Source organism: Temnothorax longispinosus, chromosome 7 (genome assembly GCF_030848805.1).
Source record: "Temnothorax longispinosus isolate EJ_2023e chromosome 7, Tlon_JGU_v1, whole genome shotgun sequence".
NCBI classification, from domain to species: domain Eukaryota; kingdom Metazoa; phylum Arthropoda; class Insecta; order Hymenoptera; family Formicidae; genus Temnothorax; species Temnothorax longispinosus.
The window spans coordinates 467,871-485,030 of record NC_092364.1 but is presented as its reverse complement, the minus strand read 5'-3'; the positions used below and the strand labels follow the sequence as shown (position 1 = coordinate 485,030).

The window sequence follows — 17,160 nt, the reverse complement described above, 5'->3', positions numbered from 1 at the left end:
CCACGCCGTGAATAAAAACATATCGGTGATTACATCCCGATAAGTCGGGAAATCTCGGCGCGGGTCGCGCCGCGTCCGCGGCCGCTCCTGAACGGCCTGAGGCCTGAGGTCTGAAGCGCGCCGCGTTTCGGCGCCACGAGGTGCGCTGGGCGCGTGCGCGCGCCGCGCCGTTCCGCGGCAAGAGCGGCGCGGCCGGGAGCCAGTCGAGTTGAGGCGCCGCAGGCACCGCGTGGTCGGTCGATTAGTCAGAGTAGTCAGACGGTCGAATCGAGTCGGTCACAGTTCGAGGGTACGGGACACGGGACGCCCGCGCAGGATACAACCCACGCAGGATAATAAGAATGGCGCTCTTTCGCTTCACCCCGAAACGCTGCCTCGACGTTCAGGTGAGTCTCTCGTCCCCCGTCTCCCTTTCCTCCCCTTTCTTTTTCTCGCTCCCTTTTCTTTTTCCGCCCCCGAGTGCCGGAGTTTCGCGCCGTTCCAACGCGCTTTCGAATTTATCAGTCGTTTGTTCGGCGAAGGAAAACTTGAAGAAGGACTCCGGGGCGGACGTGCCGTTCGAAATTCGAAATTCCGCGATTCGGAACACGAGACGGCGACCGCCTCCGGGCTCCGGGGTTTATTTGGGGCGGATTCGCCGACCGCGAGTTTTCGTCGCCAGCGAACGGCTGGCCGCGGTGTTCTATCGACCGGCTTTCGACGAAACTCTCTCCCGTCCCACAAAAGAACGAGCAAGTAGGATTCCGAATTCGTCGATAGAGACGATTGAGCGGCCGCGATCGATATTTCACAGCCGATCCTTCGACGGGATCCTCTCGTCCGCTCCGAAACGAATTCGACGGTTTTCAAAAAGGTATTATGTGCGTGTGTGTGTGTGTGTGTGCTCGATCGTACGTGTGTATGTCCCTTCTGTCGCGTGTAGGAATGCAGGATGCGAGGCTGTAGTGTGAGTGTGTGAATGTGTTTGGTCGTTGTGTGCGCACCGGGACAGCCGGGACTCTCCATTGTGGATTCGTAGACCTTTCATTTTCGACAGGGCGGGAGGGGAGAAGAGACCGCGGTTTGACGCGTGTGCGTGCGTGCGTGTGATGTGACCTTGCAGGAGTATCAGTCGATTATTATGAATATTGATAAAGAGTGAGTGAATCTCTCTCCATATTAAAATTTCTTTAAATAAAATCAGAACAGAGTCACGATTTATATTCGTGTCCATGTATATTTACGGCGTAAATATATGCCTGTCTAGCTGCAATGTCATATATGTGTGTGTGTGTGTGTGTGTGTGTGTGAGATGTGTGTGTTTGCGCGTGACTCGCGTGAAACTCGAACCTAGCAGGTAGAGAACCGATAATGAGCGGGACAAAACTACGTCGTGAGGCATTTTTTCGTTGCTGATAATATTTTTTTTAGGAAGTTTCGTCGAAATTATCACAACCTCGCGCACACCCGGTGTCCCAGAAAACCGAAGCTCAGCCTCGACGTCGTACATCGAGGAATTATCTTTTCTGTCGAGGAGAACGTCTCTTTTTGGGATATATCGAAGGTTCCGACCGTTCCGACATTGAACTCGGCATTGGAGTTCTGAGGGGCGTGCTGCAGAGAGTTGCATAAGGGGATCCCCTGCGCCTTTGAGCATTTAAGTCGATCGATCCGCGGTAGACTGGGTAGGCAATGCCACGCGCCACGCAATGCACTCGGCGTCGCATGCACATTACACCGTAGAATGCACCGGGAATGTCCCGAGATCAAGTCGCTCTTCCCAGGAACGGTACAGATTTATCCACGTAAATGGATTCTGACGTCCGCGAAAGCGAATTTTCCTCCATCGACATCTTTTTCTATCTTTGAGTAATATTTTATACAGGGGGAAATCCCACAATATATATATAGAAAGTAATGGGAATTAAAGGCAGCATGAGTCATATTTTCGGAGTAAATATAATAACTGTCGCGTGTGGTATAAATATATTTAATATTTAATAAAATGAATATAAATGAATGTAAAAAATACATTATACATTATATGTGTGTTATATCTTAACATATTTTAATTCAAGTATAGAGAAATAATACCTGTACCTAATACCGTACGAAAAACTAACATGTGCAGTTAATGAAATGGTAGCACAGTTTAAAAAACTAGTTAAAGAGCTAGATCCTTGAATTTAATAAATATTCATATTATGCTAATTATTCTTTTCACCGGTCAACTGATAGTCTCAGAGCTTGCGTAGGAACGATCTCGCACTATCTGCATTCGCGACTCTAAATCTAAAGATACACCTGTATATTCGAAATTAATTGTGACATTAATTACGGTTCTTGCCCAAGGAATGTTTTAGGTTTTAGCGAAATACCAAGGTTTTAGCGTTTGACTTTACAAGCACATGTATCCGTAATCGGAAATGCAAACGTCAGCTATCGGAAATGCAAACTAATATCTCTTTTTCACGTCGACGCATCGAAAACAGCGAGCGCGGACAACGACGAGAGGATTTGTAAAAAGTAATCGGATTCTCGCGGTGACGATTTATATTAGTGCGAGGGAGAGAAAAACTATCGTGAGACGGAGATGGTCGAATCTACGAGCGAGTCGATGAGTCCTCTTCACCGCAACGCTGACGTCAGATATTTTTTTTCTCTCTAATTAACGTACCGCGGAATTTCACGATTTAACAGGGGACAAGACCCGCATTGAGTTTCTCTCTCTTTCTTTCCTCCTTTCTTTCTTTCAAGAAAGAGCGAATAGAGGGATTCACGAATTTCTCGCGGTCGAGGCCGGGTCGAGGGTCGAGTTCGAGCTTGTACTTCCGATCCCACCCCGAGCACGAGTAAAAATGATCTCCACTCGCGATTACGCAATACGCGTCGACACATTCGTGCACGCACGCACGTTCGAAATCAACTCGCGCGTGCATTCGTCCGAGTGACACGCGTCGCGTGACTTCGCGAAACCAATCTATACGGGGTGACCGAGAAAAACGTGTTACAAGATACCTGAGAATAATTTTAAGCATTTAAATTTTAAATGCGATAATCGCCTAATCCTCAAATCACACGATTTAAATCCAGTTTCCCATATTCACGTTATCGAAAATCGAAAGTTTTCAGCGTACCGGTGCGTCTAAAAATTTTTCATATTTTGCTTTTAGACTTCTACTTCTGCTTTTTTGTACCGCCGTGCCGCGTAGAAAATGTAGCCTGTCCGCGACACGATTCGCAACGCGCATCTTCGAAGTCCGAACGTGTCGTGACACGTTTTAGAACAGAAGACGCTCTGGGCGGGCGAGACAATTCCTAGCGGCGTATTCTAATTGAATTAGGATCAATATCTCGGTTCGAAGTGGCTAATTTTTCCTAATTATTTAATAATCTACGCATTAAATGACAATAAGAAGCCCCACAGGCTCGGCCGACAAATCCTAATAATTCTTCAAGCTATTATCTCTTCTTATCTTTAAATATAATTTATTCGAGAGGTTTGAACTCTTGAGACACGCAGACGTGACGTACAAACGTAACGATCATGTAGATTCCTATTTCCTTGAAAAAACGAGGTTTTTGCCTTTCCGTACTCCTAATGAGAAAATATCGGCGTTACACAACGCGCGCGCACACGTGAAGCGGAGTTTTATATACGCACGTGGCATGCAACAAGAGCGCGGTACTCGACTCGGTTCTCCCCTTCGTCTCGCCGGCGCAGAATGTCCATTGAGCGGTTTTGCAAGACGCTGGGCTAATTTTAGCGCGGGCAATTTCGAGGCCGAAATCCGCCGCCTTCGCCCTGCTGCCCCCGTAATCCACATCGGCCGTAACTCTGCCGGTCCCGCATCTGGCGTCCTAACTAGGTCAAGTTGCCTTGATCGCTAAGTCATCCCCGAGGGTCGAGACTCTCCCCGAGGATCAATCAAAAATCTCTATATTTAAGATAGGCCCGGGCTTACGTCACCGGTCGAGATTCCGGACCGCGAGTACTCGCGTCTCGAAAAATCGCGCGATTCTAAGGAAGTTACTCAAACGAATTCACCGAGTTGTTTTTTTTTCTTTTCGTTAGACTTGTAGGTCATTAATCATGTTACAGATTTTTAAATATTTATCTATATTGAATATCTGAATAATGAATGAGGAACTAATGAGACTCGAGGAGATATCTAAGTGAATTTATTATATCACGATTCTTGGCAGGCTTGACGTAATTTTCTTGTCGTGGGGCTGTATATACATCACACCTGTTACCTAATGCCGACGATGCACGGATGGCCTGTCGCGTAACGAACTATTTCAGGGGCGATTCTTTCATTTCAAGCCCGAACGCGTCGTTTATTATTAGGTCTTTCTACTTGACCCGACTCCATGTCAACGCGTGTTTTACTGTCATCGGGTATTTTGCAAAGCAGCTTTTTTTCCCTCCTTACAAATCTATTACATCCTCGACGAGCCGTGACGAAGAGGTTTTTTTTTTACAAAACACTCGGCAGTTAAAATTAACTGTGGAGTTTCTCAAATAGTAACCAGCACAATTCGATTCGGGATTAACGTGAATACGATAATGCTATTTTGAACGGCCTCAGTTATGTCACAGTGTTAAAATTAAAAGCCTTAGAGAAACAGAGAGAGAGGGTGGGAGCGAGTGCAAGAGAGAGAGGAGCGAGTGTTTGCTGCATGCAAATCGATTCATATATTCTTACTTGACGCATTATAGGAAAGTTGTATTGAGGACTATTAATCGGTCAAAACTACAATATCGTTTATTTTTCGTTTACGATTGTAGTAGTGCACACATAAATACACACACAATATATGTATATGTGTGTATTTACATATGTAATTTAAAAAAATGTTTAAGAACCCTAATCTTTCTTTGTTTAATGCAAATATCAACTCAGCGATAACGGAAGATGTTATCTCGCTTTGGTTATTAAGGACGCGGTTAAATATTGGCGCATATGTTCTGAGCCAGCGAGTGTTCTGTAATTTACTGCTGTTGCGCGATAAAAATTGCGTTTGCATACCTTACGACAGCGAGCTGCCGAAATTACATTGCTACCCGGTGACGTGTTGTTTTGTCGCGAGAGAAACAAGTGCATACGTGACTAAAGTACATTTTGTCACATCACTTTATATTTTACATCACGTTAATTATTATTTATTATTTGTTTTTATATATAATCCTACATATGATAAATCCAACACAAAATTAATTGTGATTAATATTTCAAAATTCCACATTATAATTTCGGAGTACGAAAAATCTTGAAAAATTTAAGTCAGAATATATCGATAAATGTGAATTTTTTATACATCCAAAACTTGCGATGCAAGAAGAATGACATCTCAGGCAACTTGCTCGTTTAGCGCCATTCGATTATGTGGCGCGTGAAGAATGGGATAATCATGACTGACGGGTTTCATTGGTAATGCCCTTCAGAGCGGACCGATTACACAATTGGCGATAACGAGTGCCGTTATCACATCTGGCCCACATGATTTGCTGACAATTAATCGGGCGTATCGTTCGCGCGCCTTGATCTGATTAAAGCCGAGTCAAATCGTCACAAACACAATCCGGTAAATTAGTTTTCTTATTGAATTTGTAGTTTTAATCACCTGTCAAATCCTTATTCTAACTTTATCATCGGAGCGGAAGGGTTTCGTGCCACAAAGATGTTTCTAAAAATAGTAACATTTTTCTATTATTTTCCTAAAGGGAACGTTCATCCTTAATAATTTTTCTATTACGTTACGATAGTGTTTTTTTTTAAATACATTATAATATCTAACAATAAATAATATATCTTACATATAAATAGCATATTATATTGGATTATTTTTTTAATTAGAAACAAATTTTGTACAAGAAATTAATATCTCCTGTAGTTTCATTTCTATACAACGTAGAAACACATGTATAGTGACGTAATTGTGAGTGCGAACAATTTTACTTTATTACCTTGTCGCTATACGGTCTAGAATACGAATAAAAGAGGAATTCCAGCGAATGTAATGAAAAGGCGATGAATTCGAAACAGTAGACTCGCGGAAAAGTATTTTTTTCCCCGTGAAACCAGTCGTTATTTTACTCACAATTGTTCGGGAAAGAATTTGCGAGTAAAAGGATTTTGAGAACTTTACTTAATTATCAAACGCACCGAGAAATTAGGACGTTCGTTCTATCGTTAGAATCTTTTAATTCTATTTGTTATCTCTATTTTTTATATTCTTCTCGAACTTCTTACTTCTTAACATTTAACGATATGACTTTTTCTTCGAATTTCTTTCAAAGAAGTAAACTCTCGCGGAAAACTCGCGCGCCACATAATCCAGATTCGTACCGAGGAAAGGACTCGAACCTGAACGAGGTCTGTGATCTGTGACCTTGGTCGGCAAACCGGTTGGGGTTACCTTGGTACTTCCACTTTTGTTCCCGGGTTGATTTTCTTGCACGAATGTGTGGCGTAACCGGCTAGGAATTATAATCGCACTCGCGGACTTTTTACTTTCAAAATGTAAATGAAGACACGCTCTATTACAATAGATTCGTCAACTTCATTTGTACACTTAGATAACGTATATTTCACACCGCGTATAACTCTAACCTTTTTAGACGTATCGTTCTTGATTACTTATTTCGCTACGTCATGAAATGTATGTACACCGAGGTGCATTTATCGGTAACACGTAATGTATGTTAATGTATGCTAATTTCTGTGATTTTCATGGAACGTTATGTGTTACAACCGCGACATATTCTTTTCTGGTATCTCAGTGACCTCGAGAAAGCGACTTAATATTCCGCGATGAAAGGGTTTACGAGGGGGGGAAACGGGGCAATCGTGTCAGTCGGATAAACAGGCCGGATCGTATAGCTTTCATGAAGAATTCAGCACGCGCGGTGGTAGATTAATCCCGAAATAGCGTCGGACCGATATATTGATTTTCCCGAGGATAATGCCCATCTGTGAAAGCGCGAGGTTCGGTTTTTTCCCCCGATACCGTAATTAAATCACGCTCACGGCGATCGCCGATCGCCGGTTCAAGTCTGGATCTGGTCGCGCAGACGAGTCGCGAAATTGTTGACGTCCTACATGTACCCAAAGTCCAACGATAAAGATATCCCGCAGTAAGATACAGTTTAAATATATGCGGTGGCAACTGGTGACAGTATATACAGGAATATGAGATAAATTGTCTCTTTCTATGCGTAGTGTAAAATATCGATAATTCATAGAATTATCTCTGCAACTGAAGAGTCTCTCCAAACTGAAATTGTTTCGAAGGTTAAACTTTGTAATAATAATTTAAATGGTTTAAAATGATTTACAACGAATGATTTAACAAGCTGGACTTTTCTGGATCGTTTAATTGGACTTGATGATATTAATCTATATACGAGAAAAAAAACTAAGAGCAGTCTGATTTATCCTCGTAAGAAATATAGTACGAGGTCGCGGATTATTGAGAGTGCGCGAATCCTACTCCTTATCTGAGCGGACGATATATCTCGATCCCGTTCCACGACAATTGAATTTTTACGATCGGAAGTGGTTTTATACGCGCGAAAGGAGATAATCGCGGACGTGAGTAAGCGAGTACAAAGTGACGGTCCATAAAATGACGTCAAATGTGTCAATGTATCGGTCAGCACATGTGGGACGATAATCCCGCCGTCCTGGGGCAGCGACGAGCCCGCGAACCAGAAACCTATTGTACTCGTATACCCTCGCGGGGATCGTCATCGATGCGCGAGTTGTACGGCTTATCATTGACAGTCAACATGATCGATGCGTCTATTGACGTGATAATAAGTGAGAGGAGACGTCTTTATTATGTCTCGTTACTTTTGCCTCGTTCGATTTACATTTCTAGAAGTACGACGTGAATCACTTCGTTATATCATCGTATCTCAACATCGCAAGATTTTTATCTCAATACGAATATATCGAGATACTTTTGTTATACACAAGATATGTGTAGGTATGTACGTCAGCTCGTAGAATTTCTCTCCTCAGATGTAAAAAAAGAAAGTATTAGGAAATTTTTTCTTCAGGGACACGATTAAATTTAGTAATGATCGATTTCCTAAAAAAGAATTTGCCACGTGTCGGTGGCGCCGACGCCGCGACATATGCCCAGAGAATGCATGCGCGTACGTGTGAGTGTTGGAAGCTCTTATCATTCGTCTTCCGGATGACACAAATGAAGCTGACATTTATTGCACAATGTATATAATTACAAAACATGTAATTCAATCTGCCGAAAAGCGCGAGGAGTTTTAATGTACGAATTTTTTATCGCCACCTACCTGTGTGCGATTGGCATTTAAAACTACACGGTGAATAAATTATTATTATTTTTTTTTATATATTCAACGCTGCTTTTTAACACATCTCGTCATTTAACTTAATATTATTTTAAGAACCGCGGATTTAAAAATGGCATCTGTACTCTTGCCTAATATACACAGTGCAATTTTATTGTCAGCGACGGAGATGTGATTTGAAGATACAAACCCGAACGTGATAGATAAAAAAAATCAGTAATTACAAAAAAGTCACTTTTAGTGAATTTATATAATTTATAATTATGTCACATAAGTGCAAGACTATAATCCATATACTCGCGAGAAGTTACACAGTGAACTTTACCCCCGCGAGACTAAACTTATTCGTTATCACCCGCCGAGAAGACCCAGACTCATTGAAAATTTTATCAGCTGCTATTATTCGTAAGTCTGGTCGGCCTCATATTTCACTAAATTTTTTTTTCAATGTTTCTTGTTACGTTATATCACACATATGCAGAACAGTACCGAAATTGTACTGCATTGTGTTATATCGACTCTGTAGCTTTTTCACACACTCGCAATCGGAGTCTGCTACTGAAAAACGAACCGTGTGCATTTTGATACGCAAAAGTTAACTCACGTCTATATCCGCGACGTTATCTTCCACGCAATAAGCATCGATATTGTTGCGCAGTTCAACCCGATACCGATCTCGCATTTCGTGATCGCGATGCATCTGCTGGAGGGTGAGAAGTTGGATGGCAGGTTGACACGCGAGCCTCAGTCTATTTCTTCATCGCATACCTACTTGAGCGCGCGTCGCGCGGCGGATATGTTGTCCCTCCTAATGCGATTACCATCAATTGTTCCGCGGGATTGAGGAGGTTAAACGCATATTTTAAAGGGTTAATCGTATTTGCCGGGCCGGGCGCATTTGATTGACCCTCGAAGACCGAGCGCTCTCCAATTGTCATTCAATCGATTCGCGGCTCGTCCAAGTGTTATCCGCAGAACTGAATCTTGATAAGTCGATAAGTGCTTCTCGATTCATGAAAAAATAGGAAGTTACGCTGATATTTTTGACGCGTCCTCGAATAGCCGTCTCCGTTAATTAAAGATTGAGGCGATTATAATTACGCGATTGAGAATATACGGCAGATTATCGCAGGCGATGAAAATTATCGTTACTATCGTGCTTTATTTCTCTCTGTTGTATTCCTCACTTCTAAATTTCTTATCTTGAAGATGTAAAATGGCTTTTGCATACTTCTGGGAATAAGTATACGAAGAATCGTTGTATTTTTTTGTGGAGGGGACTAGAATTTTTCCGACACTTTGGCATCGATCCTCTTATCACGCTCGCGTCGCGCACGGTAACCCGAATTGCACGTCAAACCGTAGTCCTTTTATTTTTAGCCGTGCCATTGGCTCGCTGCCCAGATTTCTGCCTAACGACAATGCTTGGCCGCAAAAGTATTATCGTTGGCATATTTGTATTGCTTGAACTTTTCTTAAGAAATCAAACTATACGGAAATTGAATATATCGAATCGCACATTAAGTAGCTTGTTCAATTAATCATCTCTCGGCGAAGCTTTGTCCGAATCTTTTCTGAACGTTGATCGAGATCACGCCGCGAGAATCCGAGAATGTCCCGTCGAGAGGACACTATTCGCGCTTCTCACGCGAGGGTCAAGGTCGCCGACGGATTGCATTCAAGTGCATGCATGATGCATCGCGCCGAGCGAATTGCCTCGGCGCTACGTAATCGCGTTACCACGCGTTTACGTAAAAAGTAGCGACTAGCGTGGAGCGTGCGCTTATCGGACAGATAAGAGCGCGCGACGAGAAACTCGATCTTTGAACCGAGCCCCTCGAATTTAAAGGTGCACTACGGCGATACGCGACATGATGTGCATCAATTTATTATACTTTGTTTCTTCTTTGACATTTTAAGACTATCTTTCAGAGGGAATTGTTCATAAACTTTGGATTAAAAATTAGTAATTATATAATATAATATAATATTTTAATTTAAACTCATTGAAATATTCCGCGAAACTCCACATTCCAGTCTCAATATGCTGCGTTGCGTTGTTTTTTTTTTTCCTATACTTTTTACCTTTGTTGCCGCGTTTCGCGTAAATTTCCATTCGTGAGCATTCCTCCATGTAATTTATTTTTAAAAGACAAACACCTTAATTGTCAATGTTCTTTTTGTCTTATCAGCGTATTTTGCTGTATAATACTATGTCGAGTAGTCTTGTAAAAAAATAATATTGATAGGAAATTACTGATAAAAAGTTAATTTATGGCTGTCTAGCGGAATTGGCTCCGCAAGAAAATAAATTTCAACAATCTTTATAGACTTTTAGTATGACAGTTTAACTTTTAAACTAGACTACCGACATCGTTATTGACATCGTAATTGCTTTGACAAGTCATTTAACAATCCTTTGAGAATCCTTTAATCTATCGATAAAAATACCCAAGTTTGTTCCGTACACAAATTGAGAGATTCTGATCGACAAAACCCTTTAAACCCCATTAAGTTGACATTCTCGTCTTGACTCTGCTCTTCAACTCAGCTTATAATTATTTGCGAAGTGCCGCGTCACGTTTACACACATCCACGTCAAAAGGAGTTTTTCTTCCCGGCTGCGCAAAGATAAGCATCCAGGCTCCGGACGCATCACGCGACTTTCGCTTCGTTTGACAGGGGAAAAAAGAGAGAATTAAGCAATCTCGGATCCGCGTATCTGTCGAACGTGCCGTAATCCGGAATCACGTTGCCCGCCAGTGTCCACGCACCCACACGCGCGTGCTTCCACACATTCGCGATTACGTTGATAACGATAGCCCGATCTTCCACCTTTTTTCTTTTTTCAAGTACAAGAGCCTGGATATTTCCGTCGCGTATCGCGCCCCACTTATCGCCGTTCGTCCCACAGCTGCTACTACTTATATTTTATCATCATTATCGTTATTCGTCACTATTACGAACATTACTGTCGACTTATTATATTTATTGCAATCGCAAGACACCGCACATGGAGCGAGTCCCGAATCTCCGGCTTTCCGGCTCCACGATCCGGATCAAACTCGGTCTGAATTGAGATGGCATTTATCATGTTAAAGACGATAACGATAAATACTTAATCCTTCATAAAGAATGAACGAGGAGAATTAATCTTTGCCGATGCGTTTCCGTGAGCGGCACGCATTGGCGCTTCTGTTTGATAATGACCTCCCCGAAACCTCGCGATCTCTTATCTGTCGTTCTTTCTCATGATGTTCGATGGTGCGTGTCCAGATGAGAAACGATTACAGATTTTTTTTCCTCGTCGCACGCAACAGCCGATTTACGAGTTTAACAGAAAAAAACCTATTGTTTTCATAATTCGCATAATTCTGTAGTGACATCCCACGTGTAAAAATATGATAAGTAACGCATGCTCTCAAAAGTCTTTAGATTCAACTGGCAATACAATATAATTGACTAGAAATTAACAAAAAAATTTTAAAGATAATTTTTTGATAATTTCGATTCTCGCCATTCCTATTAAATTTTAATTTTTAGGGATAAATGAATATATGAGGAGATCAATAAACCGATCTCTTGCCATTTCTATTCTAAACTTCCATTCTCAGACACAGAAATAGATGTATATAAGAATCATCATCAATAGCATCTTCCCTAAAGTAAAATTATGAATATTAATATTAAATTACAAAGTAATATTAAATCCATCGCTAAAATGTCATAATATTTATATATTATGAATTTTATAAATTGCACGAGACAGTTCTGTGAAAAAATCGCCGTCTTCAGGATCCGTTTCCTGTCCCAGCGTTACGAAATCGTAATTTATCAATGCGAAGACTCGCGCGTGCATCATTGACAAATGCGATTGTTAACGGTTTGGCGCTTTTACGTAATCCGCATGTGTTTCCACCGTGACGATTCTTTACACAATGCGTACGTCACTCAATGGATGTTCCGCGAGAGAACGGAAAACAAAAAAAAGTTGCTAGAAGTTCGTGGTCTGAGAAACAATCGGAAAAAGATGCATTTATTTTAAATGTGTGTGTCAAGCCTATCGAATGTTTCATATAGAAAAAGTTGTAGAAATTGTGTAATTTAATTTATTGGACAACAGGTTTTTTTTTTTAAGGATTAAAAAACTAATTTTGTACGTAACATTTTATTCAACAAATCGGTTTTTTCGACTACTTCCTCCCGTCTTTCAAGTAGCTTCATTATTCCGTCCTTATTGAATATATCATTATTTTACACTTAATAAAAACCATCTATTTAAAAAGAAGATAAGATTTTTTTCGTCAATCTAATATCGCATGATATAATTTTTACTTAATTTGCTTAATTTTAGTACGTTCGAATAGCTTTTGCTTATATCTGTACTTATATCTGAAATTATCGGCTTTAATTCCTTCTTCTACCTTTTGCTTTATTTTCAGCAACTATTAATTATAATTTTTCTTTTCTTTCCAGAAAATAACGTCGACGATCTTCGTGCGGCAGCTCACAGATGCGTCCACGGATCTTAAGAAGGTTCTCACCGACAGAATTCCGAGGGAACAGGAGCGGGTCAAAGCCTTTCGTAAGAATCATGGAGCCACCAAAGTCGGAGAGGTCACCGTTGACATGGTATGTTTTAACTAATTTTAAATTTGATTAAAGACAGAATTGTTTTTACAAAATCTTGCTTTCTTAGATAGGAAAGAGATAAGGCCTGCACGTATTACTACCGTCTTCAATTAACATTTTTTTATCGCGATTGAATTTAGCACGGTAATGATATTTATAATTATCATTAACAATCGTAAATTTCCGGTCGATAAGGGAAGATACGACGAGCTTTTATTTGTTACCAGCCTGAAGAATACTCTGCTCGATAAGACGCGCAAGTCCGCGTGCTTGCTATGTGATCATGATAACCGTAACGCGTTGAATTTCTGATCGTCGCATGCGGTGTCAATAAGCAGCGTAATTTTTTTTTCGCCGGTTATCAGCCGAATGCAGCGCATGACGATTAATCGTCATCGAACGAGCCGCCGCCGCCGCCGGCTCGCATGTGACAATCTCACTTGTCGCGCATGAAGACCTCATTCATCGCTCTGTGTGCCTATTTTTACTCATTGCCAATATCTGCATGATTAATTAATGTACTAATGGCCACGACGTTAATGATATCTTTTAAGTATAGGCCTAGCTGTCTCAGAATATCATTAGTATTAATTAATAAATGGAAAAAGTTAGCGATCACTCATGAATGAGATTATCGAGAAATTTAAATATTAATATATAAATATTAAAACAAATTTTAATAAATATATATGTTAATTTGACATTAATCTTTTATTAACATTATTAAATTTGATTACAATGAACCTAAGAGTCTTAGAGGATCTAGGCAGCCGAGGAAAGTTTAATCGAAAATAATTGATATTTGCAATGGGGTTTATAGTTTTCATTGTATTGCTATATAAAATGCTCTCAGTCAAACATGCACTAACATGCTTTTTTTTTAATACACAGATGTACGGTGGCATGCGCGGCATCAAGGGCCTTGTGTGGGAGCCGTCGGTGTTGGATCCGGAGGAGGGCATTCGCTTCCGCGGTAAGTCGATCCCCGAGTGCCAGAAACTCCTCCCGAAGGCAGCCGGTGGTGCGGAACCACTCCCGGAGGGTCTCTTCTGGCTGCTGATCACCGGCGACGTACCCACGGATACGCAAGTGAAGGCCATCTCGCAGGAATGGGCGTCCAGGAGCTCGTTGCCCGAGCATGTGGTCAAGGCCCTCAATAACTTCCCCAAGACCTTACATCCGATGACACAGTTCTCCGCGGCGATCACGTTGCTGAACAGCGAGAGCGAGTTCGTTAAGGCGTACAACAAGGGCGTGCACAAGAGCAAGTTCTGGGAAAGCGTGTACGAAGACTCGATGAATCTGATCGCCAAGCTGCCAGTGGTCGCCGCCACCATCTACCGCAACATCTACAAGGGCGGCAAGGGTTTGGGCTCTGTCGACGCCGGTAGGGATTGGTCCTGGAACTTCGCCAACATGCTCGGCTATGACAATCCACAGTTTATTGAGCTGATGCGCCTCTACCTGACGATTCATTCGGATCACGAGGGTGGTAACGTGTCCGCCCACACCACCCACTTGGTGGGATCTGCCTTGTCGGACCCGTACCTATCCTTCTCTGCCGGTATGAATGGTCTAGCCGGGCCATTGCACGGTTTGGCGAATCAGGAAGTACTGGTGTGGTTGGAGAAACTGCGCGGTCAAGTCGGCGACAGTCCGAGCGACGACAAACTGAAGGAGTTCATCTGGAATACGCTAAAGAGTGGCCAAGTCGTGCCCGGTTACGGACACGCCGTACTCAGGAAGACTGATCCGAGGTACACCTGCCAGAGAGAGTTTGCGCTGAAACATTTGCCGGACGATCCGTTGTTCAAGGTAAATCACGCGTTGCAGAGTGTTCTGAATATAGTAGAAAGATTTTGAAGTATTTAAGAATATTGCTATAAAGATTGAGAAAATTAACTTTAGACCTCTCGGAATATTTCATTCTTTTTGACGTTGCATATATTCGGAATTCAATAGCATTATTCTGATTTAATTCCACGTTAGATTTTGATATCAATGTCAATATATTTTCTCTTTTACAGCTTGTTGCACAAGTGTATAAGGTGGTGCCACCGATCTTGCTGGAAACTGGCAAGGTGAAGAACCCGTGGCCGAACGTAGACGCGCACTCGGGCGTGCTGCTGCAGTACTACGGCATGAAAGAGATGAATTACTACACGGTCCTGTTCGGCGTGTCGCGCGCGTTGGGCGTGCTCGCCTCCCTTGTTTGGGATCGCGCCCTAGGACTGCCCATTGAGAGGCCTAAATCCCTCAGTACCGAACTCCTCATGAAGGCCGTCAAGGCTTAAGGACCGTCTATCACTCTGAATCAATGATCAATTATCAACATCACCTCGAAGTCTCGTCGTCCTGATCTCGAGCTTGAGCATCGACCGCGGCGCCGGAATTTTGATAGGATATCATTTTGATACCGACCTCGAGACACCTCAACGAGCCCGCGCCTTATCGAGCAAACGATAGTGCGAATGGAAGAGAGCGAATGAACGAGAGAGCGAGAGAGAATGAAAGAGACACAAGGCTAGGTATTAAACACGACAAATAATTACGTCTAATAATGTATTATGTAAATGTAGAATTATTAAGAGCAGACACATCAACGTCCCGCGTCAATGAGGCGGAATTTGCATTCTCTTCCTGTTGTCGATACTTTTCAATATGGAGCGACGACAAACAGACATATTAATTACACAGACACATTATATTAATTAATTATGAATGATTATTACATACATATATATATTGATACATCATATAATTGGCATATAGTGTGATTAATATGATTGTTTGAAGTACATGATTCTTACGAAGTATCAATTGCGGGAACAGACTTAAATGGGGTATTCTCGCAACGTAATAGCTGCTTATATAACTGGAAAACATAGATTGGTCCAATAGTGAAAACTGCCAAAATTGCGAGAAAACCCAAGATAGTGAAAGAAATCCAGAGGATGGCTTTTAGACATCTAAGTATTAAGATTTTTAGATGTTTCTAAATGTCTCTTAAATGTCTAAAAACTGTCTTCTGGAATTTATTATTTATAGAAACACACACAAGATAGAGAATCGCGTCAGAAATAGATGAATTATTGTACATATAAAGTTATCGCTCAATACAAAGCAACACGGTGACTACCGCTAGAAATTTAGAAGCAACGGCGCAAAATCTACGGCGATAGTTAATGTGTTAGCTCAGCGACGTAAAGGCAGTGGAAAATAGCGACTCGAGATCTAGATTCATCGTGCAACGTAAACATTCAAGAAACATCGTTGAGGCGTCCTAAAAATAGTCTAATTCAGTTTGAATGTCATTCTGACGACTTTTCGATGTCTCACTTTTGCGTTGTCTGGGATATGCAATGACATGAATTAGGAACTGTAACGTTGTCTTGCCTCGTCATATGAGAAGCGCACTGCCCGGGCGTGTATCACATATTTTTTTTCGATCAGGCTAATTTCTTTGAAAATTCATCGGATTTTACAGCGGCAAAAACGATATCGAATTTTCGCGATTAGAAGATAGATTTTCAAGGTAATAGCCGGCAACGGAACGTCAAAAGGCGAACGTGCCAATTAGCTCAAATGTAGATCTCTCGGCCATTTAGTTTACTATCCCACCTCCCTCAGGAAGTTTATTCTAACTGATTGTAGAATGGCAAAAGAAATTCGCGAGTTGCAGTAGTTGCAGAATACTTAACAGCGAGCAATGATTCAGAAAGTGATCAAGCAGACTTAAAAATAGCGTTTAGTCTCATCGGACGGCCGAGATGCTGCTCGGTCGCATTGTGTGGCGAGAAAAATCGCCGCGATTCAGTGTAAAATTAAGGAGCATGACCAGTGGTGGACCCACTGTTATAAGAATGAATGAGTGTGTGTATACATTATTTATAACGAATGTGAAAATAAATGGATCAAAAGGTAACCGTGGCTAACAGATGCTTCCTCTTTCGAGAGACTTGAGATTTACATCGTAAATGTATCGCTCAGTTGATTCTGTAATTCTGAAAATCTGCGATTTCTATCGCCGAATATTCCAACTCTACCGAAAAAAACTTTGGGTAAAATTTAACGAGACTTTGGAGCGATATTCAACAAGGTATTATAAATTTTAATACCGAACGAAATATGCTTAATCTAAAGACAATAAAAACTTGTAAGCATAAATTAGGAGAATTAGGAAATAGGATGGGATTATCGTCGTAGGA

The 17,160-nt window shown here is 41.6% G+C and overlaps 1 protein-coding gene across 2 annotated transcripts; it reads left to right on the top strand.

The window, feature by feature from the left end:
* Positions 1–197: 197 nt before the first annotated feature.
* Kdn (citrate synthase) lies at positions 198–16,877 on the top strand. 2 transcript variants are annotated; one of them, XM_071784493.1, is made up of 4 exons: positions 198–386; positions 12,797–12,952; positions 13,844–14,767; positions 14,980–16,877. In XM_071784493.1, the coding sequence occupies exons 1-4, from the start codon at positions 342–344 to the stop codon at positions 15,244–15,246; spliced, it is 1,392 nt and encodes a 463-aa protein (XP_071640594.1). In that variant the 5' UTR covers positions 198–341; the 3' UTR covers positions 15,247–16,877. The 2 variants fall into 2 exon arrangements, with proteins under 2 accessions (XP_071640594.1, XP_071640595.1); XM_071784494.1 differs by lacking the exon at positions 198–386 and adding an exon at positions 676–853.
* Positions 16,878–17,160: the final 283 nt, after the last annotated feature.

Coding starts and splice junctions, on each gene's coding strand:
- Kdn (XM_071784493.1), top strand. CDS start 342: ATGGCGCTCTTTCGCTTCACCCCGAAACGCTGCCTCGACGTTCAG. Junction 387..12,796: donor AACGCTGCCTCGACGTTCAG/GTGAGTCTCTCG, acceptor TTTTCTTTCCAG/AAAATAACGTCGACGATCTT. Junction 14,768..14,979: donor CGGACGATCCGTTGTTCAAG/GTAAATCACGCG, acceptor TCTCTTTTACAG/CTTGTTGCACAAGTGTATAA.